This window comes from Varanus komodoensis, unplaced genomic scaffold, assembly GCF_004798865.1.
Source record: "Varanus komodoensis strain SLA01 unplaced genomic scaffold, ASM479886v1 scaffold9, whole genome shotgun sequence".
Classification (NCBI taxonomy): domain Eukaryota; kingdom Metazoa; phylum Chordata; class Lepidosauria; order Squamata; family Varanidae; genus Varanus; species Varanus komodoensis.
The window spans coordinates 18,968,046-18,995,419 of NW_025336598.1; the positions used below are offsets into that span (position 1 = coordinate 18,968,046).

Sequence of the window (27,374 nt, forward strand, 5' to 3'; positions counted from 1 at the left end):
GCTGGGGCACGCGGCCCAAACGACCTCACAGGGCTGTTGTGCAGCGTCTTCTGTAAACCTCCACCGTGGCATTCCGAACAAACCGAAAGCAAAGCAAGGCTGCTTCACGAAGCCAGAGTAAATAACTGGCATCCTGCGGGAGGACTGAGCTGTCACAGGGCCGGCGCCGCCGCCGCCCCTTTGCCTCGCAATCGCCGAACCGCCGGCGGAGAGGCGGGGCCATCGCTGGCCGCCGCCCGGATGGCGCGCGCGTGTGCGCCTAAAGAGCCGGGAAAGACGCCTCCCCTGCAGCGCTTTCTGGCTGGCCTGCGTGCGAGGAGTCGGTCGGTCGGTGGCGCTAGGAAAAAGCATGGCTGCGGCAACGGAGGAAGCCAAAGCGGCCCAGGCGGCCGCCGCCCAGTGGCTCCTCTGGGACAAGGTGAGAGGCTGGTGGCGGAGCCTGTGTGGAGCCTGGCAGGAAATGGAGCGCGGCGGCTCGCGCGTCGCTTCCTGCCCGGGAAGGGGAGCGTCTCCTGCGGCAGGGCTTCCCCCGGTCGCGCGTCTCCCCCTCGAGGACTGAAGCGGGGAGCGCCGCTCCGCAGGGCCTGCGGCGCCCTTGCGTCCCCCGAAGCGCATCCCTCTGCCCGAGCATCGTCAGGTGGTCGTCGCTCTTTCGCTTCTCAGGCAGGAGGGGCGGGGGCGAGGGAGGCTGACTTCGGCCCCTGCGAGAGGCGTGCGGGAGGAGGCAGCCTCTTCCGCACTGGCTTGCGTGACAGCGCTCGCTTCTGCAAGGTGCGAGGGACCTTTTCCTTCCTTCGGGCCACGCTGTTCTCTTGCCGCGTCACCTGGTTGAGTTTATCCCAGGAAGAAGGGCTCGAAGCAGAGACGTTTGGGCTCGCAGCACAACTACTCTTTCTGGCCACTCCTCTAAAGATCTGCTCATAGGGAAGCCCCACTGAATTCCAGATCACTTACTCCGGGGTAACTGCACAGGATTGCAACCTTTCACTTTGGCTTGCTCTCCGTGCAGTCTTGAAGTGAGAGCCACTGTGCTGAGTCAGGTCTATGCCTGGTATGTTGAGGATTGCAGCCTTACAGTGTAATCCTATGTTTGTGTGGTCAGAAGTTAGTTGTACAAATTCAGTGAGGTTAATTCCTCAGTAAGGGAGTTGGATTGCAGCCACAGTTAGGGTTAGCCCGTCCAAAGTCTAAGGGCAGCTTCATACTGTCAGTATACAGGAAGACATTATTTGCTAATTTTTTATCATTTCATGTTTTATGACTTCTATATTTATTTATTTATTTATTAAAACATTTTTATGCCGCCCCATTCGCCGAAGCCTCGGGGCGGCTTACAAACAATATATAAAATCTTTATCCCTTTCATTAGAACAACGTCATGCTCTTTCCACGGTCACTCAGATTGATTTCAACCTTAATGGCAGCATTCATTTAGAAGTGGTCTAGAAACTTTGAGATGGAAGTACTGGAGAAGCATAGGCTGAATGTTCTACCAGAGAGCAGGTGATGGGTAGCCAGTCTGTGGCTGTTTGCCACAAGTAGAGCTGAATAGGAGTGAGGTGGCTCATGGGCCTTTGTGGCCTGACTGTGGTATAAAATTAGTCTGGCATGGACCTCCCCTTTTTGTCTCTCTCTCAATGCCCTGCTGCCTGTTTCCTGGCTGACTAGAGGCAGTGCTGTTAGCATACTCTACTGTTTGCTGAGGTGGCCCAATCTGGCCACTTCCCAGATCAGATGACCTTTTGTTTTCAAAGGGTTGGATACAGACCAAGTTTGCCATGCGTAGTTCTCACTGAAATCCGTGAGGCTTACAGTAGGCCAGAGTGAGAGCCAGCATTGTGCAGTGGTTTGATTGTTGGACTGGGGACCTGGGAGATCCGAGTGCTAGCGCTCACTTGGCCATGAAGCTCACTGGGGGAGTTCAGGTCAGTCACTCCCAGCCCAACTTTCCTCATATGGTTCTTGCTGTGGTGAGGATAAATTGGAGCTGAGCAAGCTGCCTTTGGTTCTTCATGAGAGGAAAAAGGTGATACATAAATGTAATGTAATTATAATAATCAAGACTAACTTTTCATGCAGGATCTAAGTGTGGCAAACAGTCTGGAATCAGCCCTTAAGTCTTTGATTGGTATTTAGGTGGAAGTGTTGCACAGTGGCAAGATGAAAAGCACTGGGTGGATAATAACTGGAATGATCTATATGCTGCAATTAAAGTTTATTATTTCAACATACCCCACTTGTTAACTTCCTTCTAAATGGTTCTCACTCATCCCAGTATGCAGATGTGACCTGATACAAAAGGGTACATCCCATATTGCAAAGAAGCAATATTCAAGCTACTCCTTAACTGTACACACTCTGCTACTATTCCTATGCCCCTTAATTGTAGTCATAGGTTTGTTGCAACAGTTGTTCCTCCTTTCCCTAACATACTGTGGTTACTATTAAAGTAGTAAAAATGGCAACTTTATTTCCTAAGGCACCTGTCGTACAAACCTTACCTTGAGAATTACTTGCTGCTTTGTTTTAGGGATATTGTGCCACAGAGACTCACAGTTGCATTAAGGATAAGTTGCTGTTAACAGGAGTGGCTGGGAGCAGTAGAAACCTGTAGGTTTTACTTTCACATATTTACTTGGCCTGGACTTGTAAACAAAGGTGCATTTTTGTGGGGTGAGGCCCTTAGCCTAGTATCTTCAAAATCCAACAAGGGCCTTCCTTCCTGTGACTACAGTTTCTACGCTCAGCCAGTGCCAATGTATCCTTTATCAACAGGCAAAATATATGATGATGGTTGCCAAGCATACTCTGGATCACATGCCCAGTTCATCCTATTATGATTATATTATAAATGGGCTGCAGTGTGTACTTTATTCTACAAGCATATGTGGAGATTACATTTGTAACTGTCAAAACTAAATTTAGACCTCTCTAAAGACTTTTTATTCAAGTCCTGGTAGAAAAATTAGGTTGGTCAGTACCATTGACATTTTCCTAATATCTTTAACTCTCTAGCTATCTCTAGGGATGCAACCCTATACAATTCCTAGCATGCCCCAGACAGCACATCTATATTCACATATTCCCAGCATATTCACATGCTGGGAAGTGTAGACCTTTTTGCCTTATAGGATTGTACCTAAATTATTATTTAGTTGCTGTTTTAATTTAAGGGAGATGTGAATATGTATTTTATTTAAAATATTTATACTTGTCTTGCCCTTCCTTTTATACATAAAATATGTATTCCTTGTTCTTAGGGCCCAGTCCTGTTTTAATGTTGGGGGCTCATAGGCCCCCAAACTGAGAGGCATATGGGCACCATATGCAGAGCAGGAAAAGTTCCCACTGTGTCTTCACACCCTACATTTTTGTCAGTCTAGCTGTGGCATCTCAGAGGGGAAGGAAGGAAACCAGAGTGGCTTCAGGATATTTCCCATCCCAACCCCTCCAGTCTCTTCTCCTTTTCCACTGAACTGTCTCATTTTTACCCCTATTCACGTTTGTTTTCCAGTCCACAGAGAGCAGCCTGCACAATTATTTCTTTGCTGCCTGTGAGGAGGTGAGGGTGGGGACACAGAGCTCAGATTCCTCACCATGCCTCTGACCTCAGGACTAGGAATCTGAAGGATCCAGTGGCCTCTCAGGAAATGCCCAGGGGCCATAGGATAGTTCTCTTTATTGGGAGAATAAATAGTGCAATTCCCCCACACAGTTGAAAACAATTTCTTCAAATTATCATGCTTTGTAATGGTTCAAGAGTCCTTCAAATTCCTGACCACCCTGAATGCATCATTATTAACTTTCCAGATGACTGGAATTGGGGTGGAGGGCATGATACCTTATGCTCTGAGCTTTGGGACAATCCTTATTGAGCAATCCCATTCTAAACATGTAATACTTATATGTGGTTCAGTCACCAAAACTCTGTCCAAATGTGGATAGTCAATGACCATCAGGCCAATGACTTTTGACATACTGTTTATATTTATGGGCTTACTCTGGAGTAAATGGCTTGAGGAATATCATTTTGGTTTTATATCAGAATATGGTTGCAAAACCTAAAGTAAAGTTTAACTGTGATCTCTCTCCTGATAAGCCTGGTAGTGCTATCTTTACTATTACACAAGGATTTAACTTGGCAAGCTATTAAATATGCAGATGCCTCAATCCTTGGGTGCACAGAGGACCCACCTAGAACATCTGAGTAGATACTGGTCCCTAAGTGTCTTTGTTTCAGGTCTTGGTGATAGGTTGCAAGATCTGATCCTGAATGAAAGCAAAATGACTACCATCTTTCTAATTGCTGGTCTTGTTTAAAAGGCAGCAAAGATGGATGTTGAGATATTGGTGACTTTTCTCCTGCACCGAGACCTTTTGCTCTTAGGCTCCAAACCACCAGACAGTCTCTTTGGAATGCAAATCTTTATTGGCATTTCCCAACTGCAAGAAAAGACTAAAAACTTTTTAGTAAGCTGGAAGATAAGCCTCTGCTCATGTAAAGAGTGTTGAACTGATATCTTCTCCCTCAAATCCTTTCCTTCAGTAACTCTGTGGCTCCACTCTCAGGGTGGCTCCCGGTGGTGAAGGCCTGGTTGGTGAGACCCACACAAGCCCTCTAACTGGGCAGCTCATCTCTCCCAATGCATCATCATGGAGGCAGGGACCACTGCTGCAAGGCAACAGCTCTCCCTCCTTCCTTTCTTGGACCGTTCCTGTCTCTTCCAAAGCATCTCTGGTCTCCTGTCAGCCTGGGAACCTGTGGGCAGCAACCGTGAGGATGCTTCAAAGGCTTCTGCCTGAGTTTCCAGACCTCTCCTTGCCAGATCTTGAAGGTCATCTTCTTCAGAGTCCAGGTCATGATCATTGTAGGATGCCTGCCAAGATGGGTGGTTACTACAACTTCCATCTCTCAGCACCTTGAGACTGAGAAGAAATAGGATTCTGGAAGGGGTGTTGGAAGCCCTATGTCCTCTGTGAATTTTGTGTCATTCCTCTGCCGTCTGTACTTTCCTCTGTTCCTTGTGCCAGCTGCATAATGTAATAGCTGAAAGTACAAGTTGTATATCTTTGGCTCAGATATTACTCAAAGCCAAACTAAATGTGATGGCAGCTTCATAAAAACTTGGTGGAAAAAATGCCTTTGTCTGCTGGGTGGTGAGCATTTCACAGCACCGGGTCTACTGCTGAAAAGGCTCTGATCCTGGCGCATGACAAACTGGCATGCACAAAATAGGTCATACCCAATAGGACCTCACTGGCAGGTCATTAAGTTCCCCAATGAAGTGCCTTCTGCTTGTTTTGGTCTTCTGCTCCCATCAGCCACAGCCAGTATGACCAGTGATCAGAAATCCAGGGAGTTCTCCTTCAGAACATTCAGAAGGCACCAGGCAGGGGAAAGCTGTGGTAGGAGATGCTTACTCAAGAAGTAGTTAGGGCTGTATAGGTCAAAACCCAGCACTTTCAGTTGGGCCCAGAAACTCCCTGGTAAGTAGCATGATAACCTTTGTCTGCCTCAATTACATAGAAACTGATGGATGGAAGACCCGCTTCAGACAGCAAAGGAAGTGTGTGACTGAGGATGGTGGCATCCTTTCCCCCGCAGTCTGTCCTGCAAAATTGTTATTTTCCTAGCTGAACTCACTTCTGATATTGAAGTTTGGTATCTATGAAAAAATTTCATGCTGGGAGATAAGTTGAGGGCTAGGCTTAGAACACTGTATATTCACACTTGTTTTGTTGCCCTAGTCATATAGAAAATATAGGATGGGGAAAACTGATTTAGGGCATTATCCTATAATGATTAGAGAGAGGAACTCCCCGCGTTCCTCGACAGGCATGCACACTTATATGTATATGTGTTGCCTTACCAGTCTGTTTCTTCTGCAAACTCACTAGATACATAGCCTTGGACAAGCCACACCACTTCACCTGCCTGCCCCCCCGTCAACAACATGACATTAGTCTTAACTGGCCTAGCTTACAATTCTCGTAAGAATTATTAAGACAATGCATGTGAAATAGTTTAGGGAGAATTCAGAGACCTCTAGATGGCACCAGAAGGATCTTAAGTATTTCAGATTCCCAGATCTGAGACTGGAAATGGTGCTTTGACCTTCGTGTTGGAAATTGAAACTGTACTTCCTTCTGTCATAGTCACACAGGAAAACTCTGCTGGCTTCTCTCCAAGGTCCAGAAAGCAACTCCAGAGAGAGTGAAAAGGGGTGTTCCAATGGATGGAGAGGGGAGAAGAATGGAGAGGCCAGGATATGAGCTAGTCTCAGTTAGACAGGCAAATAATGCCTAGCCACCTCTGCCTTTCCTCCTGCTCTGCAGGGACCGTAAACCGTAAACCACAAAGTTAAGGCGTTTAAGGGGCTTTGTGCTCTAATCGAAGCATTCTTTTCAGAGAAGAGGCAAGTTCAGGCATGGAGAGTTATATTATTGTAGGCACTGATGGCGCTCACAACTGTGAAGGATTTCTTCAAATTAAATAAATGGGAATCTAAATTCTCATGATGTGCCTTCTCACATCCCTCTTCTTGCAACCTGAACAAGGATTTTTTTTAATTTACTGAGATTAATCACTTAATACTTTGAAATAGTGCATGATTTGGAATATCCGTAAGGCTTCTGTCTGAATGCAGGAATGAGGAACATCTGGTCTGCAAACTAGCTGTGGCCTGCAACGGTTCCCATCTGCCACTCCAGACCCTACCCTTTCAGTTATTTAATACAAGCTAGAGATATGAGACACTTCATAAATGGCATAATAATACACTGATGTACACATCTGTATTGTGATGTGAACAATTCTCCCATAGTTTCTCTCTTTGGATTTTAAAATCAGTGAGACTACTGAACTTGCAGAACCAGCTTGTAGGGTTAAACAATATAATGGGAGCTTTTGATTCCATTGCCACATGGCCAGGGTGACTTATTTTATATTGTTATATTGTTATTTCTTGTATTTAATGTTGTGAGCCGTCCCGAGGCTTCGGCGAATGGGGCGGCATAGAAATGTTTTAATAAATAATAATAAATAAATAAATATTGTAGGGATTGTAATAGACAATAGAATCCATTGTTGCTTTGGGCCCCTTCTGAAGTTTCTGTTGTGGTGCATCTCTTTCCTGTGCTGCAGAATAACCCCAGACAGCACTTATTTGTGAGCCGCCCCGAGGCTTCGGCGAATGGGGCGGCATAGAAATTTTCTAAATAAATAAATAAATAAATAAATAAGAGAAGGCGTGCAGTGGCTCCTTCCCCTTGCAAGGATCGCTGCAGTTGCTAGAAGAGGCATCCGGGGAGCCACAGACTAGGCTCCTCCCACATGTGTTGGTGGTGCTGTACTGTAATATCCTCCGCACACGCAGCAAGCAGTACTATGTTGACAGACTTCCTCAGCTGCAATTATGGCTTAAAAGCAGTCTATGAATCAAGATATTATGCGGCATTTAGTTGTGATGTGCTAGCTTTTAAAACACCTGAGACCTAGCACTTTAGAAGAGTGACTCTCCACTGGTGTACATTTAGGGAAACATTTCCTCATTGCCTTCCTTGCCAGGGGACTCTCAGGCATTGCCAAGGATTCAGGGGTCTGGTCTAGGCTGTATAGTTCACACAAGCTGGTGCCCAAGGCTGTTGGGCCTTGTTGGGTCACTCAGAGAGAGGGCATGCTTGGGAATATATTAATATTCTCCTGCAGCTTCTCACTTGTGGGGAAATGTCAATAATAGTGATGACTCACTAGTTTTTTGCTCAGCATGCGGCCCTATTACTGATTTCATGTGGGGGAGCTTCTCATTTGCTTTCTAAGGATCTTTGGGGTGCTCTAGATGAATTATGTAAGAATTGCTTCCCTAGAATAAACATGAGAGAAAATATCGCTTTGCATTACAGGCTTCTTAAATTCTAGTCTGAAAATAAAACCCAAGTAAATCCTTTTACAGAATCCTAAAACCTCAGAAACAGTGAAGCAACTGATCACAAAAGGAAACAAAGAAGAACTCCAACAATGCTTCAGTTCACGGATGGAATTTGGGACTGCAGGACTCCGAGCATCCATGGGTGCAGGAACTTCCCGGATGAATGATCTGACTATTATTCAGACCAGTCAGGTACCACCTTTAAATGGATGTGCCTTTTTTAAAAGCAAGTGTGCTCCTGTTTTCTAAGCAATGGCTATAACTGCTAGAAAGTTTTAGTTTGTTTCCCTTATTCTCAATGTATCCTTAGCCCATCTTGTTTTTCTTCACCCAAAGACAGTAAGAAAAAAATTATGTGCATTTTTCTTCATTTTTTAAATAAAGACATTTGTTTTAAGTTCTGTTTATCCAGTGTCTCTTCAACATTCCATTAATGTCACTGAGGTTACTTTTAAACATTTGATATTTTTTGAAACGCCCCATCAAAGCATATCCAAAGTTGTTAAACTGTTTTTGCATATGGTCATAATTTTTTAGCTTGCACACATACCTGCAAGCAAAGAGAAAGGCCCCATCACTTCTGTAAACAGTCATGAAAAATACAAATTGGTTGTCAGTGAGTGTATTGTAATTGTGGCCACAGAATAGTAGAAGCAGCCTGTCAGAGGACACAAATAAGCAAGGGACCTTGCTGCAAAGATCAGGGACTGTATGAGAATGGAGTATTATTGGGCGCATGCACTATAATGAAGAGGAGAGCACATAAGCGATTTGCATTATTTACAAGGTGAACGCCAAGCACCATGAGGCAGCTGTTGTCATTGCTTCCACATGGCCAGAATATGGCTCAACAAAGATGGCAGCAATTTATACGCTACGTTACCTCTTGCCTCATATGTATACATGGAAGGTGCAAGAGCGCCACCTTTCTGTATGTGCTTCCCTGCTGTCATTGAGTGATTGTCCAGCAGAGCTCCCAGATTGGTGAGCAGCCTCCCAGTGGACTGAGACCAATATCCTGTCCAGCCCTGGTTTACGGGCACAAGCCATGTGGGAAAAAACAAAACAAAGCTGGTACAAGGATACCAACGTGAATTAGCTGCCTGTGGGGATTCTTGTAATGAATCACTGTTTCCATATATTAGCCTTTGTATGTTGTGTGTGAGTTAACAGGACCAGAGTAATGTTTGCACTACTATATCTAGGGCAGCATGAAATTGTGGCTCTGTAGTGCTTGTACAAAGGGATGGCATGGGACATTAGCCGGCTTTGCTGATAAGCCACGGTGATTTGGTAACCACCATACATATGCTAATTTCATGCCAACAACTGGGCAGATGTGGTGGCTTGGTAACAGTGATGCCATACCACACTGGCCAGGTTTGCACAACATGGCAATCTCCTCTGCTAAGGGGATGAGCATGTGTGGCAAGGGAAATAAGCCATCATAGCTTATTCTCAAGCAAACTTCGCTATCATGATTGGTACAGCCCATAAAAAGCACTACATATACAGAAGGGGCAAGTAATAGGACAGGTGTATAATATTTTCATCCCCAAGTGTTGCATGTAATGATGGTTCTGGAGCCGGGGATGCACACGCCTGCGGATCCAAGCCATCTTGATCACAGATGGCTGGAGAAGTGTGATCTCTGTTATATTGTTATTTTTGTATTATATTATGTTGTGAGCCGCCCCGAGGCTTCGGCGAATGGGGCGGCATAGAAATGTTTTAATAAATAAATAAACTCTGAGGAGAGGGAGCAGGGAGGGTTCAGCAAACCCTGGGGAATCAAGGCAGAAAAGAACTTGAGGGTTACAGGCTGAGCCCTTGATCTTTATCTTATTTTACTGACTCTGCTAATCAGAGTTTCTTTACCTGTTCACACTGTTCTTCTGTAGGGGAAAAATAACTTTGGTTTTAGAGGAAAGGAGTGCTGCAGAAAAATAAAATGCACTCATTTTGGTCTGTGTATTTTGGAATTTATTTAGATATTTATCTGCAGCTTTACTGGGAAACCTAACAAAGCCATTTACATTAAAGAAAAATACCCCTTGAGCATCAGTAAATACCCACCTGCACACACAGACACACATGAGCAGAGGGCATGTTAGAGTTGCGTAAACTTTTGAAAACTATTTTCATGCTACATTATTAAACCAGGTTATTCCCCGTCCTCCCAAACCAAGGAGGTTCTTCAGAAGCTCTGGAATATATATATTTGAATGTATCATAACTTCTGGACTTCATATGAACTAGTTTGCTCTTCCGTTCTTTAGAATATGTGCCAAAATCATGTAACAGTCTCACAAAACTGCTAAAACCATTTTATTTCTAGGGATTCTGTAGGTATCTTGAAAAGTGCCTCAGTGACCTAAAGAAAAGAGGAATAGTGATTGGATATGATGCCCGGGCCCATCCATCAAGTGGATGTAGCAGCAAAAGGTATACTTGACAATTCTTGCAGTGGTTCGTTGCTTATGCTCTTGTTCTTCCATCTTTGAAAAAGCCTGGTCCTTCTCCCATTCCTTGCTTTTTCCTTCCATGGACTTGTTTACACAGTAGCCCTAACTGCACTCCATCTAGGAATGCTGCAGATCAAAACTGGGAGTTTCTGCCTGGAAAGCATGTGACGTCCTGCTGAATTTCAAGCCTTTCCCCTGAAAGGATATAGCCTTTAGGATCTCATGAAGGCATTGCTACAACTGGTCATGTGTTTTCCTAGTGCAGAAGGTGACTCACGTTTTTCTGTGAGTTCCTTCTTCAAAATTTCATAGCTCTCACAGAAACACCACTTGTGTGAGTAGGTATTTTGACGAGCAAACTGATAATAGTGTGGCCTCCATTGGCTTGGACACAAGTGCTATAGAATTGCTCTGCTTATCTTGGTTAAGGGTCAGGCTGCACAACCAGGTTAGAAGATATTCATAGTCGGATTATGTCTGCTTCATATGTTACTTCATACTTTTTCTGATGTTGAGATTAACTTCCATGCTGAAACATGGTGTGCATTTTATAACTCATGAAAGACGCTGAGTTCTGCTGGTACCAAATGTGAAGCGTGGTGTAGGTATCCTAATCTGTGTACGATTAGGAGAATATGGTTAGACCAGCTTCATGCTTTATAAAATATGTACTGTGTGGGTTTAGACAAGATGATAACTCACACTCAGGGGTTGAATATGGGTTGTCATTAGACCACAGGTTGTCACTGAAATGTGGATTATTATGACTTGTAAGTGCAAGTGTGTCCAACAACAACCCTTGTGCGTGGGTTATCATTTACTTGAAACTCTTCACTGTTTTCAACATGGATGGAGACAGCCTTAAGCCTTAAGTGACAATGTTGGCATTCATACAACTCAACAAGCAGCCCTGGATGATTGCCATGCTTCATTGTTTTTTACCACAATCAGCCTGACAGACTATTAACCAGTTTCTACATCATCATGGTTTCCATCCTTCCTGCTCAGTCCTCCAACCGTTGGTAGGTATCCCATCAGCCACTGTGCTTGAAATTCAATCCCAAGATGCATCACTCACTGCCTCTGCCACCTGCCTCTTCCGCATCAGTCCACACTTAACCGGCTGGCTGCCTGGAACAGGTGGGTTCTGCAGTTGCCACTCTTTTCCAGAGGACTCTGGTAGTTGCATACCAGCACCGTGGAAACTATGGTTCTGGTTTCAGACAAAACGACCAGCCATGGTGGTATGGATAAACTGTAGAACAAACTGTTGTTTCTTGATTTTTAAAGACCAAACTTAGCATGGTGAAATACCACTACTGGGTTCAGACAACACAGCAGACCAACAATGATTAAAAAAACTACCTTGACTTGTTGTGATGGTAGAACACTTGAACAGCCAGGTTCAATAAAATGCTTCCTGAAGTTTTCCATATGGAATGTTTAATTATTTTTTTCCCAACAGATTTGCAAGACTTGCTGCAACAGTATTCGTCAGTCAGGGAGTTCCTGTGTACCTTTTTTCCAACATAGTACCAACTCCTTTTGTGGTAGGTTCTTTTTTTCCCAGTTGCATTGTTACACTGGTAGGTTGAACAATAGAGCTTATTTGAATTAATAAATCCATATCTTCTCCAGAAATACAATGTATAATTCATTGATATGAATTTATTAAATATAACTATAATTTATTAACAATGATAATGACTTCATAACTGCTTTTTAAAATACGGAGCTAGAACAATAATTGATGTTAAATTAATGCAAACGATTGCACATGGGGCTCCCTTTTAAGATGGTTTGGCAACTGCAGCTAGTGCAGTAGAATTTAGCTGTTAGGTTGGACTAGGTGAACTGAAAACCTAAATGCAGTCCTAGTTCACTTGCATTGGTGGCTAGTGTGTTTCGGGCCAAATTCAAAGTGCTGGTTTTAACTTAAAAAGCTTTTGATGGCTCAGGACTCCAATACCTCAAGGAACTTCTCTCTCTGTTCAGTTTCATCAGAAATATGTTGAAAAATGCTCACGCGTGGATTTCTTTGAGATTGTAGTTGGAGCAAGTTCCATTATTTTCAGACAAAGGGTCGGAGCAACTGGGAATGTGCTTTCTCATGTTCTTTATGACCCTAATAACTACATATATCATTGCTCCGAGTTACCTAGAGGAGAACCAAAATAATAAATATTTCCTAAAGGTTTGAAAGAAATGGGACACTTTTTTTCTTCTTCCACATTAACATAATACTTTTGCTGCTTTTCCATAGCCTTATGCAGTGACTCACCTGAAACTTTCTGCTGGAATTATGATTACTGCATCTCATAACCCCAAACAGGATAATGGTTACAAGGTATTCTCTTACATCTTTTCCTTTGCTGTAGACATGGAATTCGATTGCACCAACTGGTTGCCAAAATGATTTGAGAAGAGACTCTGGTTTGCAGTTTGGTCAATTATAATGTGATTGGGGTGGACATGTTCACATGTTATAATGTGATTAGGGTGGACACTGGTTTGCAGTTTGGTCAATTATAATGTGATTAGGGTGGACATGCTCACACAAGCTACAAATTATAACATCTTGTGTTAAATTGGCATTTCTACTCATTGTATTGAAATAAATAGATGTTTATGTCTTGTGCATGCTTAGGTCTATTGGGAAAATGGCTCTCAGATCATTGCACCACATGATAAAGGAATCGCTCAAGCAATTGAAGAAAACCTAGAACCATGGTCACAATCATGGGATGACAGCCTGATTGATAAAAGTCCCCTTCTCCATGACCCGTATGCAGCTATTAACAAGGACTACTTTAAAGACATTCAGAAGCACTGCTTTCACAGGTGAATTTGAAGGAAAGCCCTTTCTCTTGCGGGGGCATCTCTATTACTTAATTTTATTGCAGTAGAGTTAAATCTACAATGAGGTAGAACTTGCCTTCCCCAGGAGGAAAATGTCCAACAGAAGAAAGGCAGAGCTTCAACTTTTGATGCTGAGGAATGTGGGGATGAGGAAAGAAAAGTTGTTTTAACAACTTTAACCACAGTGCCTCCCCCAAAGGGAACTTGTAGGAGACCCAGTTTCCCTCTGTCAACTCTTGGGGAAAAGCACCCAGGAAAGGAATGCCCAGAGCTGTGTGGCTTTCGTTCCTCCATTGGAAGTTTTGGCCATGCGCCACTGAATGCCTGTGCAGGTGCTGGGCAATGCCTGCATAGAGAAAATACTGAAATGTGCAAGATCTTCTGTGAAACAACTTGCCGGTTCTTTGTATGTCTATGGATGTTGTAACATCCAGGCTGACCATTGCATAACATTGGTAGAATGCACATTCTGCTTGCCAGAAGTTCAAAACCAGGCGGCTTGTATGCAGCTTTTCAAAAACCAGTTATAGTTAGATGAAATGAGACAATGCATTCCTTTGTTCTTAACGATAGACGAACTTACGCCAAATTTAATATCACTGGTATACTTAATTTCAGGAATATAAACAAGGAGACAAAGCTGAAATTTGTCCATACTGCTGTGCATGGTGTGGGCCATGAGTTTGTGCAATCAGCCTTTAAGGCATTTGACTTTAGCCCTCCATTTGCTGTTCCTGAACAGAAGGATCCTGATCCGGAATTTCCAACAGTAAAATACCCAAATCCCGAGGAGGGTAAAGGCGTACTGGTAAATGTTATTTAGTAAAATCACTTCTACGTTACTTTTGTGCCATTTCAATCTTTCCCTGATCTTCTATAAGCATACTTCTTAAATGTGTATCAGTTTCCTTTTAATTTTGCACATGCTTGTATCCTTTAAAAAGCTACTGGCATTCCTTTTCTCCTCCTTACCCCATGCTCAGCAATCCCTGCAAGAGTCTGAGGGTTAGTTCTATGTTACTTGCAGGGAATCAGTTGTAAAGGTGATGGCAATGCATTTGTTTTGTTCAAGCTGTGCTATTTAAATCATGTGTGAATCAGCACTAAATATTTTATTTTTATGGTATATTGTTTCAAGACCTTATCCAAATTTTTAGGGCACTGTAATTAAGCATACCATCTTTTTGTATTACAGGCATACTAGATGATGATTGCCTTATTTTCTTTTTCTTAAAAATAAAAAGCCTGAGTTGCGTTTTTGTGCTTTACCCTTTCTTAATATTTTTAGACGCTGTCTTTTGCATTAGCTGATAAAGAAGGAGCTCAGATTATTTTAGCCAATGACCCAGATGCTGATCGGCTGGCTGTTGCGGAGAAACAAAAAAGGTCAGTTCATTCTGCTGATTGCAGTGTTTAGCAACAAGACTATTGTTGGGAACACCCAAGAGTGATTGAAAGTAAACAATGAAAAAGCCTGTATGCAGTTTATTGTTTAATGTATTGGCTGTAGTCCTCCCCATTGCTGCTTTTCCTAGTACTGTTGCACAAACTAAGTGGCTAATCAGATTTGCCATATTTTTCCAGAGAGAGTTAAGCATTCGTTCATTCTTCCCATCACCAGTTTGCTTTTGGTCCTGAATGCAGCCTCATGGCATTCCTCCTTCACAGTTTCTTTCTAAGCATAGGGATCCCAATGACTGAAATAGATTTTCCCTATCCCTGTGATAGGGGGGCAGTTTCAGGGACACATCCCCACAGCAGTTGTGAAGTTGCTTCAGATACGCCAGTGTATGGAGAAGCTGTTGGAGATAGGTCGAATGCAATGCCCCAACACTCACTCAAGATGGTCACACAACTATGTGGTCTAGTCCTTGTCATGACTGAGTGTGTCAACAGGGAGTGCATGCTCTCTACCTGTCTGCCCGTCTCCCCTGTGCATTCGGAAGTGGGCAACCATAGTGCTCCTCCACACAAGAGGAGGCCTTTGATTGGACAGGATCTTTCATCTTGTAGACAAAGTTTGTGCATATATCAGTATATACACAGAGCCCCTTTACATATTATTACATTATATTTATACCCTGCCTTTCTTCCTCTTGCAAGGAGCTGTCAGGATCTGAAGTAGCTTCAGGGCTCCCTCTGCTGGTCAAAGGCCAGAATAACAGCCCTGGTGGTTGCAAGATTAGATCCCGGGAGCTCTGGGGGAAGAACTATATAAGCACTGGTTCTTCCCTCCAGAAGCTGCCTCTACAGCCTTGTTGTGGTGTTCCCTGTTGTTGCGGCGCTCCTTTTGCTCCGGCCCCTGTATCTCTGAGCTCTGCTCCGGTCTTGCTCCAGTTCCCCAGCTCTACTCTGGTCTTGTTCCAGCCCTGCTCCAGGTGCTCCAGCCCTGCTCTAGCATTGTTCCAGTTGCTCTGGCCTTGCTCCAGCCCTGCTCTTGTTCCTGTGCCTGGACCTTACTCTTGTTTCTACTTTTAGACCCTTCTCATGATCCTGCACCTGCTCCTGCTCCTGCACCCTGCCTGGCTTTCCGACCCTTGCTTGCTCCTTCTCCCACTCCAGCCTCAAAATACCTGCTCCCCTCAGCTTGTGCCCTCAGTTTCTGACTCCTGGCTTGTTCAACCACACTGACTTCTTGAACAGACTCCGCCTAATGCAGAACCCCCAGTTCTGACCTTGGACTGTTTGACCGTGCTTTCAGAGTGTCCCTTGTGCCCTAACCTTGTGGCCTGGGTCCTGGTGCCCCCCTCACCCCAGCCAGTCAGCTGCCCACACCCTGGACGCTGAGAGGAACCCACAGCAGGTCACAAGTGGCTCTACTCTCAATGTTATCCTCACAACAATAAGTGAGGTTGTCATCCACTGAGCTTCATGGCCGAGTGGGGACTGGGAGCTCTCAAGTCGCAGTTCTACTCTGTATGCGCTGTGTATGCCAAATAGGCCATTATATTGGCCAGAGACATACATAGAGGGCAGGGAATGGCCACTGTGTGTGCCAAATGCTAGCTTGCATGGCCCTGTGACCTGCTCAGGCATCCTCTTAATACAGGAGAGAGGCATTTCAACTCCCTCCCCCATTGTTAGGTGGCTATTCTCATGGACCTTGAAGTATCAGTGGAGTTCTCAGACAAATTTCTTATGTTTTGCAGACGTAAGGATGATTTTGCGACCTGTTCATTCACTTAATAAGCATACCCAAATGCAAATAAATTATCTGTTATTTTGCTTTTTTCAGCTTTAAAATAATAATAATAATAATACTGTCAAAATTCTTGGCAGTAGAAAACCTGTGAGAATGGTACAGGATGTATTTTAATGCTTCTCAAGCAGGGTGGATTTGGTTTAAATCAAACTGACTGAAAACATGATTTAAATCCCTAGTCATTAAAACCAGATTTAAATCATGGTTTTCCACATAATTTGCACTAATGCCATAGGAAAAGGCATTAAAATATTCTCAAACTGGGTCTCTTTTATGGCCTGCTGCCAATATAGCTTTACTTCTCCAGGGAAAGAATATGATAAACCTCAGACTATGCACAAAAAGATCCAAAGACTTGTGGAGCATTCTGCTCAAAGGGGTTCACTTTTATTTTTACTGCTTGCCTCTCCCTCCTCACACTTAACTTCTTGTGCAGATCTATTCCACTCTCAACAATCTGCTTCTGTTCAGTGAATTTTTTGAAACTTAGCACTTAAGAGATAAGGAGTTGATTTTGTTTGCATAGATTTGCAAAGAAATGATGGGTTTAAAGTCTTTTTCTCAACTCTGCATGTTTATTGTATAACATTTTTGCTGTGAAGAAGAGGAATGTGATCTCTCCAGACACAAATTTAGTTTTGAGAACTGTGAAACCAAGCATCTGTGATAATATCTTCTAGACAGAAAAATTGCCCAATAATCTTACAGAAACCTCTAGAAGGGCATGACATTGTGAATGGATTAATGGAATTCATTTACCAAAGAATTTAAACATTGCATGAATATACAGCCTCATGCTACATAATTAAAAACAAATCCTTATTTCATGATGAATAACCTTTGGACTATAATGTATCTTAAGCAGAAAACTATCTTAGATAGATTTTTCCTCAAAAAACATTTTATTTTAAAAATCTGATTTAAATAAAAATCCAATTTAAATTTTTAAAATCCTATTTTTAAAAAATTGCCTTTAACCCACCCTGTTTTCAAGAATACATCCATTGTTTGTGGAAAAATCAATGAAAACTCTTTTTTTCCTTTGGAATGGCAGGATCAGCATCAATTTCTCATTCCACTTCCTGATTTTCCTGTATATATAATCTGTCTACTGTCTCTTAACCATATAAACTTATTTTGCTCCTTAGTGGAGAATGGAAAGTGTTTTCTGGAAATGAATTGGGAGCTCTCTTAGGATGGTGGATCTTCACTTGCTGGAAAAACCAGTGTCAGGATCCTGGTGCTATTAAAGATGTATATATGCTGTCCAGCACTGTATCTTCCAAAATCTTAAGAGCAATTGCACTCAAGGAAGGTTTTCACTTTGAGGTATGTTGTTGGATTGGGCAGATGGGAGAGAAGGAAAACATATTTTAATTTTTGGTACATGGAGACTAGTTACATGCTCTCGTTAAACTTTGCCCTGAACAGGAAACATTAACCGGATTCAAGTGGATGGGAAATCGAGCTAAGCAGCTCATAGACCAAGGAAAAACGGTCTTATTTGCCTTTGAAGAAGCCATTGGTAACATGTTTCCCTTCTTAAACAGTAAACAAAAGTGTGCTTTAAATTCAGCTCTTTAAAATACAGTATTTGTACAAAGAATATGTTTAGGAATACAATATTTTTGCAATATTTTGCAGTAGTTTTATCCGAAACTTACTTTTTCATTTCTGTTGGTTGTGAGAGTTGATAAAACATAATATAATGAGCTGCATACAATGTACTCTTAGTCTGATAAACTTCTATTGAAAATGGCATAGATGGTATGTGTTTCTACATGGCATTTTTAAAAGGGGTTACCTGTTTGAAAGATGGCTAAAATTCTAGTATGGAATATCACTGAACAATTTGTCTTAGTATTCATGGCAGAGTCCCAACAGGGTGTAGATTTGTTTTGGGCATTACTTTCTGTTGGCGCTGGCTGGAAATTACCTTGGCACCTGCATATCTACCACCCTATGTCTTAAAGTATGTCTGTTTCAATGCCATTATGTACCTGAGATGAAAATCTCAGCTACCATATCTGAACACTGATCTCAGTACCAAGATAGGTGCTTCCCTCCTGGCAACTCTGAAATAACACTGAAGAGAATTTAGTAGTGGTATGATAGAGAATTCATTTGTAATGAGTATTCAGTTAAAATTAAGGGCATGAGTTTTAAAAGTCACAAGCAACACTCAAAACAAATTAGATGCTGATCAGAATGAAAACAACATGATCTTGTTACCACGCTTTTTGTGTTGTGCCAAGACTAATTAATTAGTAACTGTGTCAATAGAGGCATTATCAAAGCTCAGCATTTTATAATCTGTCGAGAATATTTTTCTTTTTCCTGAAAAATATTAAATATGCAAAATAAATAATAAGTCATTGATTTAAAATAATGCATCATTTGTTGTTGTTAGTCTCGAAGTCGTGTCCGACCCATCGCGACCCCATGGACAACATTCCTCCAGGCCTTCCTGTCTTCCACCATCCCCCGGAGTCCACTTAAGCTCACACCAACTGCTTCAGTGACTCCATCTAGCCACCTCATCCTCTGCCATCCCCTTCTTCTTTTGCCATCTATTGTTCCCAGCATTAGGCTCTTCTCCAGGGAGTCCTTCCTTCTCATTAGGTGGCCAAAGTATTTGAGTTTCATCTTCACTATCTGGCCTTCTAAAGAGCAGTCACGGTTGATCTCCTCTAGGACAGACTGGTTTGATCACCTGGCGGTCCAGGGGACTCACAGGAGTCTCCTCCAGCACCACAGTTCAAAGGCCTCAATCCTTCAGTGCTCAGCCTTCCTTATGGTCCAGCTTTCACAGCCATACATTGCAACTGGGAAAATCATAGCCTTGACTATATGTACTTTTGTTGGCAGGGTGATGTCTCTGCTTTTTAGTATGCTGTCTAGATTTGCCATAGCTTTCCTCCCCAGGAGCAAGTGTCTTTTAATTTCTTGGTTGCAGTCCCCGTCTGCAGTGATCTTGGAGCCCAGGAAAATAAAATCTGTCACCACCTCCATTTCTTCCTCACCTATTTGCCAGGAAGTGAGAGGACTGGATGCCATGATCTTAGTTTTCTTAATGTTGAGTTTCAAGCCAACTTTTGCACTCTCCTCCTTCACCCACATCAAGAGGCTTTTTAGTTCCTCTTCACTTTCTGCCATGAGAGTGGTATCATCTGCATATCTGAAGTTGTTGATATTTCTCCCAGCAATCTTAATTCCAACTTGTGATTCATCTAGCCCCACCTTTCTCATGATGTGCTCTGCATATAAGTTAAATAGGCAGGGCAGCAGTATACAGCCTTGCTGAACTCCTTTCTCAGTTTTGAACCACTCAGTGGTTCCGTGTCCAGTTCTCACTGTTGCTTCTTGACCCATAGATAGGATTCTCAAGAGACAAATAAGATGGTCTGGTACTCCCATCTCTTTAAGAACTTGCCACAATTTGTTGTGATCCACACAATCAAAGACTTTAGCATAGTCAATGAAGCAGATGTTTTTCTGGAACTCCCTAGTTTTCTCCATGATCCAGCGTATGTTGGCAATTTGATCTCTAGTTCCTTTCCCTCTTCGAAATTCTGCCTGTACTTCTGGTAGTTCTCGGTCCACATACTGCCGGAGCCTAACTTGTAGGATTTTGAGCATAACTTTGCTAGCATGTGAAATGAGTGCAGTGGTGTGGTAGTTTGAACATTCTTTGGCATTGCCCTTCTTTGGGATCAGAATGTAAACTGACCTTTTCCAATCCTGCGGCCACTGTTGAATTTTCCAAATTTGCTGGGATATTGAGTGTAGCACTTTTACTGCATCGTCTTTTAAGATTTTGAATAGCTCAGCTGGAATACTGTCACCTCCACTAGCTTTGTTGTTGCTCAGACTTCCTAAGGCCCATTTGACTTCACATTCCAGGATGTCTGGCTCAAGGTCCACCCCATCGTGGTTATCAGGGACATTAAGCTCTTTCTTGTATAGTTCTTCTGTGTAATCTTGCCACCTCTTCTTAATCTCTTCTGCCTCTGTTAAGTCCCTGCCATTTTGGTCCTTTATCATGCCCATATTTGCATGAAACATTCCCTTCATATCTCCGATTTTCTTGCAGAGATCTCTGGTTCTCCCTATTCTATTGTTTTCTTCTATTTTTTTGCACTGCTCATTTAAGAAGGCATTCTTATCCCTTCTAGCTATTCTCTGCAATTCTGCATTCAATTGGGTGTATCTTTCTCTTTCTCCCTTGCCTTTCGCTTTCCTTCTTTCCTCAGCTATTTGTAAAGCTTCCTCAGACAGCCATTTTGCTTTCTTACATTTTTTTTTCTTTGGGATGGCTTTAGGTGCTACCTCTTGTACAATGTTGTGAACCTCCGTCCATAGTTCTTCAGGCACTCTGTCTATCAGATCTAATTCCTTAAATCTATTTCTCCCCTCTACTGAATATTCATCAGGGATATGATTTAGGTCATACCTGAGTGGCCCAGTGCTTTTCCCTACTTTCTTCAATTTAAGCCTAAATTTTGCAACAAGAAGCTCATGTTCTGAGCCATAGTCAGCTCCTGGTCTAGTTTTTACTGACTGTATAGAGCTTCTCTATCTTTGGCTGTAGAGCACATAGTCAATCTGATTTCTGTGTTGACCGTCTGGTGATGTCCATCTGTAGAGTCGTCTCTTGGGTTGTTGGAAAAGGGTGTTTGCTATGACCAGCGTGTTCTCTTGACAAAATTCTACCAGCCTGTGCCCTGCTTCATTTTGTACTCCAAGGCCAAACTTGCCTGTTATTCCAGTTATCTTTTGGCTTCCTACTTTAGCATTCCAATCCCCCATGATGATAAGGACATCATTTTTTTGGTGTTAATTCTAGAAGGTGTTGTAGGCCTTCATAGAACTGGTCAACTTCAGCCTCTTCAGCACCAATGGTTGGGGCATAGACCTGGACTACTGTGATGTTGAATGGTTTGCCTTGGATTCGAACTGATATCATTCTGTCATTTTGGAGATTGTATCCTAGTACTGCTTTTCCTACTCTTTTATTGACTATGAAAGCTACTCCATTTTTTCTGAGGGATTCTTGCCCGCAGTAGTATACCTGATGGTCATCTGAATTAAATTCACCTATTCCTGTCCATTTTAATTCACTGATTCCTAAGATGTCAATGTTCAGTCTTGTCATCTCTTGTTTGACCACATCCAGCTTGCCTTGATTCATGAATCTTACATTCCAGGTTCCTGTGGAGTATAGAACTTTGCAGCATCGGACTTTCCTTTCACCACCAGATACATCTGCAACTGAGTGTCCTTTTGGCTTTGACCCAGTCGCTTCGTTCTTTCTGGCGCTATTAGTACTAGCCCTCTGCTCTTCCCCAGTAGCATATTGGACACCTTCCGACCTCAAGGGTTCATCTTCTGGCGTCATATCTTTTTGCCTTTTGGTACTGTCCATGGGGTTTTCATGGCTAAGATACTGGAGTGGGTTGCCATTTCCTTCTCCAGTGAATCACGTTTTGTCAGAGCTCTCTGCTATGACCTGTCCGTCTTGGGTGGCCCTGCACGGCATAGCTCATAGCTTCATTGAGCTACGCAAGTCCCTTCCCCACGACAAGGCAGTGATCCATGCCAATACATTAATCCAGACTAGTGTAAATAATAAATATAGATAAAATTCTCTTGTGGTATTTATTCCAAATAAACTTCAGTTTTCAATAATCTGTTTTCAGGCAATTGATTTTATCTTTCTGTCATGTTACTTTCAGTTTAATAATGCTATATTCGTAATAACAGTCTCATAAGTTATTTTCATTATATCCAGAAAAAGCATCCAGACAATAGAGAAATAATAATCTTTTTCCAATATAATATAATATTTCTACATTGTAGCTGCAGTCCACTAATTACTTACCATCAGAGATTTCTGTACCACCTTTCAGATAACACCAAATGGCTCCACTGATTTTTCATTATCTGTTATAAGATCAATATGGAGCAGAATTAAATTCTACTATACTTTTATGTTATCACAATACCAAAAAATATACCTGTAGTCTACATTTTGCTTGCCACACCTCCAACATTTTACCATAAGGCAACCTACTTTTTCTCGTTATCGTATATTATATAAGATACCATTTATGTAAATCCTTAAAGAAGTTCTCTTTTAGAATTGTTGTTATGAAATTAATGTCCAAACTGATAGTTATCCATTGCCATACATCACCTGCTAGACTGACTTGTATTTATTTATTTATTTATTTATTTCCCGTTTTTTTCTTATGAAAAAGCAACTTACATCATTCTCTTTCTCCTGCTCTCACTTATCCTCACAACAACAATCCTGTGAGGATGGTTTGGGTAAGAGTCTACAACGGACCCTACAAGTCACTTAGTTGGCTCCATTGCCAAGCCAGAACTAGAACTCAGGTCCCCTGAGTCAGTCCCATGCTTTTAACACTGGCTCCTTCTTCCACTTCAAATGTAAACAATTTCTTTCGGTCCTTTGGCAACAGATAAGATGTTACTCATTAGACCCTTAGTAGAAATAGTTAAATAGCATTCCTAAATGGTGGAGAATTCCGTAAGGGGTACTGCACAAAAACGGCATCTCTAATCTAAAAAACTCATAAAGGTTCGGCATAAGAATGTCTTTAGACATTCTTGATCAAAAGTAAGTGCAGCATTCTGTGCAACACACTCTTAATACTAAAGCTGACCTCTTTCTATTTAGAAATGTTCCCTAATATCTCTCTTTCCTTAATCTACCCATTATAAACTGGGAACATACATGTTGACAATGCAGGAGCAATTAATCCTTGATATTTACACTATATCTTTAAAATAGCCCAGCCACATATCCAAATTATGGGTTTTATTTGATATCATAAAGCAGACTATCTTTCAGAAGTGGGCATGCCCCATTTTTCTCAAATATTTTGTCTTCATTCTTAAGACCCCAGTTCTATATATTAGTTCATACGTTAGCATGCTTCATAACACTTAGAAACTGTGCTGTTTTAGGACATTTATGCTGCCATATGAATATATTACAAAACTTTTTCAGTCTGGATTCTTTGAGCCTCAAAGATTTAATAATTAATAAATGTAACTTTTAGAAAACATTAATTTTAATTGAAGATAGTTTCACCATTCAAAAGAAATTCAGCTTAGACTGTTTCATCATATCTATTGATACCTCCTGAATTAACTTCTTAAGAATAACTGCATAAAAATCTGTCACTAATATTATTGATAGAACCATTTTAACAAACTATTTTGTTTCTTTCCTCTTCAGGATATATGTGCAGCCCTGTAGTCTTAGATAAAGATGGTGTCAGTGCTGCAGTTATAACGGCAGAAATGTCTAGTTTTCTGGCAACCAAGAACTTGTCCTTGTCTCAGCAACTGAAAACCATTTACAATGAGTGAGCTCCATTTCATGGTGTATTTAACTATTTTTCTACATACAGTGTACATAGAGATCATATATAACTATTTTGTCTTCATAGGTATGGCTATCACGTTACCAAAGCTTCATATTTTATCTGTTATGATCAGAAGGTTATTAAAGAGCTCTTTGAGAAACTTAGAAATTATGATGAGAAGAATACTTACCCAAAGACCTGTGGAAGATTTACTGTGTCTGGAGTCAGGGATCTAACTACTGGTTACGACAGTAACCAACCTGATAAAAAAGCTGTAAGTAGTTTTGTTTTCCTACAACATATTTGCATGTTTATTTTTGCCCTGATCCTAAATACCTTAACTTGCATTCAAGGCCTGTTAATTTCATTCCAGGGGGCAGCTGTGCTAGTTCGTTGTAGCAAAAGTCCTATAGCACTTTAAAAAAGTACAGATTATGGGTCATCAGAGATCTGTGTAACAGTCCCAAGCACATTTAATATTGTTGCATTTGACACCACTGCAATGAGAAGTTTTAAAATAATACTATAAAAGTACTAGTAATAAAATAATTTTCTACTGTCAAAATTTTTGGCAATAGAAAACCCTTGAAAATGGTTCAAGAGGTATTAATTCTTTTCTTTTTCTTTGTTTGTATTTTCAGAGAAAATCAAGGGACATTTTATAGCTTAACCTGCATGTACAGATAAGGGCACTGATGAAGGCATTGACTGAGTTCACACAACAAGCAAGCATTGACTGCTATCAATGATAGTTTGTTGTGTGGTCTGAACTTAGTTGTGGTGATTTACTATTGTGAATTTAATGTGGCTGAGGACCTGTTCTAGGGTTTCTTGATGGCTTGTTGTGTTGCCCAAACCTGGACAACAAGACCCATTGTGAGGAAAACTCTAGAAGAAGCAGGCTTTTACTCTTGCCATATAACTCCCCAAAAATGCAGCCAACAGTTTGTCCCAAGTTTGGCATGGGTGACAGAGGCATCCTTTTCACCTTCTGGCCCAGAGATATACTAGCAATTAGCTGGGTGGTACTGCTCCGTTCTTGGAACAGCTCCACAGACCAGATCCTCAGCTCCCAGCTCTGCCTTGAGGTAGCCAACTTACACGAGAAATGGAAGCTGGCTTGGTAGGAATGCTGAGGAAGGGCCCTCTTCCCCACTCCTTCCTGGGTAACTTTGCTGGCAGCAGGAGAGGGGAAGGAGGTCTTGGGTTAGAAGGGGAAGTACTGAGAAGGCAGCTTCTCTGTCTGGTTCAGGCGGCCACTTCCCTGTTCCTGTGGTGGAAGAAGCTGCTCAGACAAGAACTGGACGATCCATTCTCAGTGCATCCCCTTCCAGCCTAGGTCCGCTTTCTGCCAGAAAGACAGCCACTGATGCACAAGCAGCAGTGCCATGCAGCTGAGGCCCTCCCTGCACCTGAGTGCCTGATTCTTGCGGGAAGTGAGGGAATCCCCTGGGTGGCGCTGCATCACTGCATTCCCCCCTCATGCCTTAGAATGGATCAGGCACCCCCACTTCTCGCTCCACTTCTCGGGTCTTTAAAGCAGGAGCTGCTTAGTTCCCTGTCTTGTCCATTGTGCTTCAAAGCATCAGCCCTGTGCAAGCAAAATCAACCCACTATTGCAGCAGTCAAAGAGAGTAACCTCATTCTTCCCTGCCCTGTGCTTTGGGATACTACCTGGAGAAATGAGCGAGAAGGAAGAACAGCCATAGTGAGCCCAATCATCTGTCAGGTTCATCAAGGCTGCCTGGCCCTTAATTGCAACTTATTGTGGTGATTTACCATAATGGAGTGCTGTAACATGTGAACCCTTTGTGATGTCATTTCATTTTCATGTATCTAAATACGAGGGGTCTTCAAAAGGTTTCTGCACTTTTATATTTTATATTATATATATATATATTTGCTGATGGCATTAAAAAGTTGGTATGATGCTGGGAAAAATGCATTGCAAAGGAAGGTGACTATGGAGAAAAGTGATGTAATTTGTTTTTGAAATTCTTAATAGAGTTTAAAATGTGCAAAAACTTTTTGAAGAACACTCATACATTCAATTCTGATGAAGCTGCTTTCTCTGATATTAGGTGCTACCCACAAGTAAAAGCAGCCAAATGATAACATTCACATTTAAAAATGGATGTGTGGCTACTATGCGAACTAGTGGGACTGAGCCCAAAATCAAATACTACACAGAGCTTTGTGCACCTCCTGGAAACAGGTATGGTTTGGATTCTCCTCCTCCTCTAGAAGTTGTCACAGAGTAGTGGTTTTCTGTCTTCCTTATCTTTACTGTAGCACGGTTTAGGTAAGGGATATTGTCTTGCAGACTACTTCCTGATATTACAGCCACAAAGTTTCCCTTTGTTGTTTTCTGTGTGTTACCCAAAACAACACTACACTTCAGAATAGAGTAAGAGTTAACTAGTTTGTTTTGAGAGGCAGTTCAGTGGTTCAACTTGGACCAGCTCATTTTGACCTTGGGAAAGTCATGCTTTATCTCATCTTAAATGGCATAACCTAATTTATTTTTCCATCAGCTGCTTGGAGGAAAGGTGGGATACAAATGTGAAAAATAAGGGTGCTTGAAAAGGAGCTTTAGGTTGAATGGTAACCTTGCTGGTTCAGTCCACATATACAATAGGGCTTCATGACTAGAAATTATCTAAAGCAAAATAAATTATCCTTAGCCAGTTTAAACAAATTTACATTGCTGCTGAGTCAGCAGTGAAGAAAGCTACTGTGAGGACTCCTGCATCAAAAATTATTAGCTAAATCAAAGCCAAGTGATTTTTCTTCCATATGTGCACATTTCTTCTTTGGATCTTAGCCTAGTATTGAAAGTTACAGAATTGGCCTGCACTTGAAGATCATTGTGCCCTTAAGACATGACATAAATAAATAACATATCCCACTGAATTACTTCAGGAAATGGCACTAAAAGAAGAAAGAGTAGGGTTAAAGGGTCACATCAGCCTCATCCGTTGGAGTTGACAGACATGTCACATCATGCCACCCACCTGGTTGAGTGAAGCTTAATTTATACACTTTAATAATAATATGTGCAGCCCTTCTCATGCTTTACGGAATGTGAGAAAGATGTTCCTCAACCATTTTTCTTGCTTCTTAATTCATGGTAGTCTTTGCAGAAGTTTCAATATGTTGTTTAATTCTAATCACAATATGAATCTCTAATAAAATTGTATTAGGTAGATCTAGAAACTGAAGCACAATATTATTCTTTATTATGAACAGCAACTTTTGTGTTATAGAAACTTGAAAGCAGGTGACAAACTATATCATAGCTTGTCTTGCTTTGTTTTAGTGACTTTGAAAAGTTGAAAAAAGAACTGGACGAACTGGTCAATGCTATTGAAAAATATTTCTTTGAGCCAGAGAAGAATAAGCTGCAACCCAAGCCAGAGTAATGCATCTGCCCGTTTTAGTCTCTGCACAATCAAAACGCTTTTTATGGTTAAACAGTATGTATAAAATCAGCTATTTTATTAAAGAACTATGATTTCACAAA

General features: G+C 41.8%; 1 protein-coding gene across 2 annotated transcripts; it reads left to right on the forward strand.

Annotated features, from left to right (window-relative positions):
• The first annotated feature begins 235 nt into the window (after nucleotides 1–235).
• Nucleotides 236–27,374, forward strand: PGM2 (phosphoglucomutase 2). 2 transcript variants are annotated; one of them, XM_044418216.1, is made up of 14 exons: nucleotides 236–418; nucleotides 7,953–8,120; nucleotides 10,267–10,373; nucleotides 11,859–11,943; nucleotides 12,657–12,740; nucleotides 13,041–13,234; nucleotides 13,871–14,060; nucleotides 14,541–14,638; nucleotides 17,603–17,783; nucleotides 17,886–17,979; nucleotides 23,722–23,851; nucleotides 23,936–24,125; nucleotides 25,933–26,066; nucleotides 27,171–27,374. In XM_044418216.1, the coding sequence occupies exons 1-14, from the start codon at nucleotides 350–352 to the stop codon at nucleotides 27,271–27,273; spliced, it is 1,827 nt and encodes a 608-aa protein (XP_044274151.1). In that variant the 5' UTR covers nucleotides 236–349; the 3' UTR covers nucleotides 27,274–27,374. The 2 variants fall into 2 exon arrangements, with proteins under 2 accessions (XP_044274151.1, XP_044274152.1); XM_044418217.1 differs by lacking the exon at nucleotides 236–418 and adding an exon at nucleotides 651–771.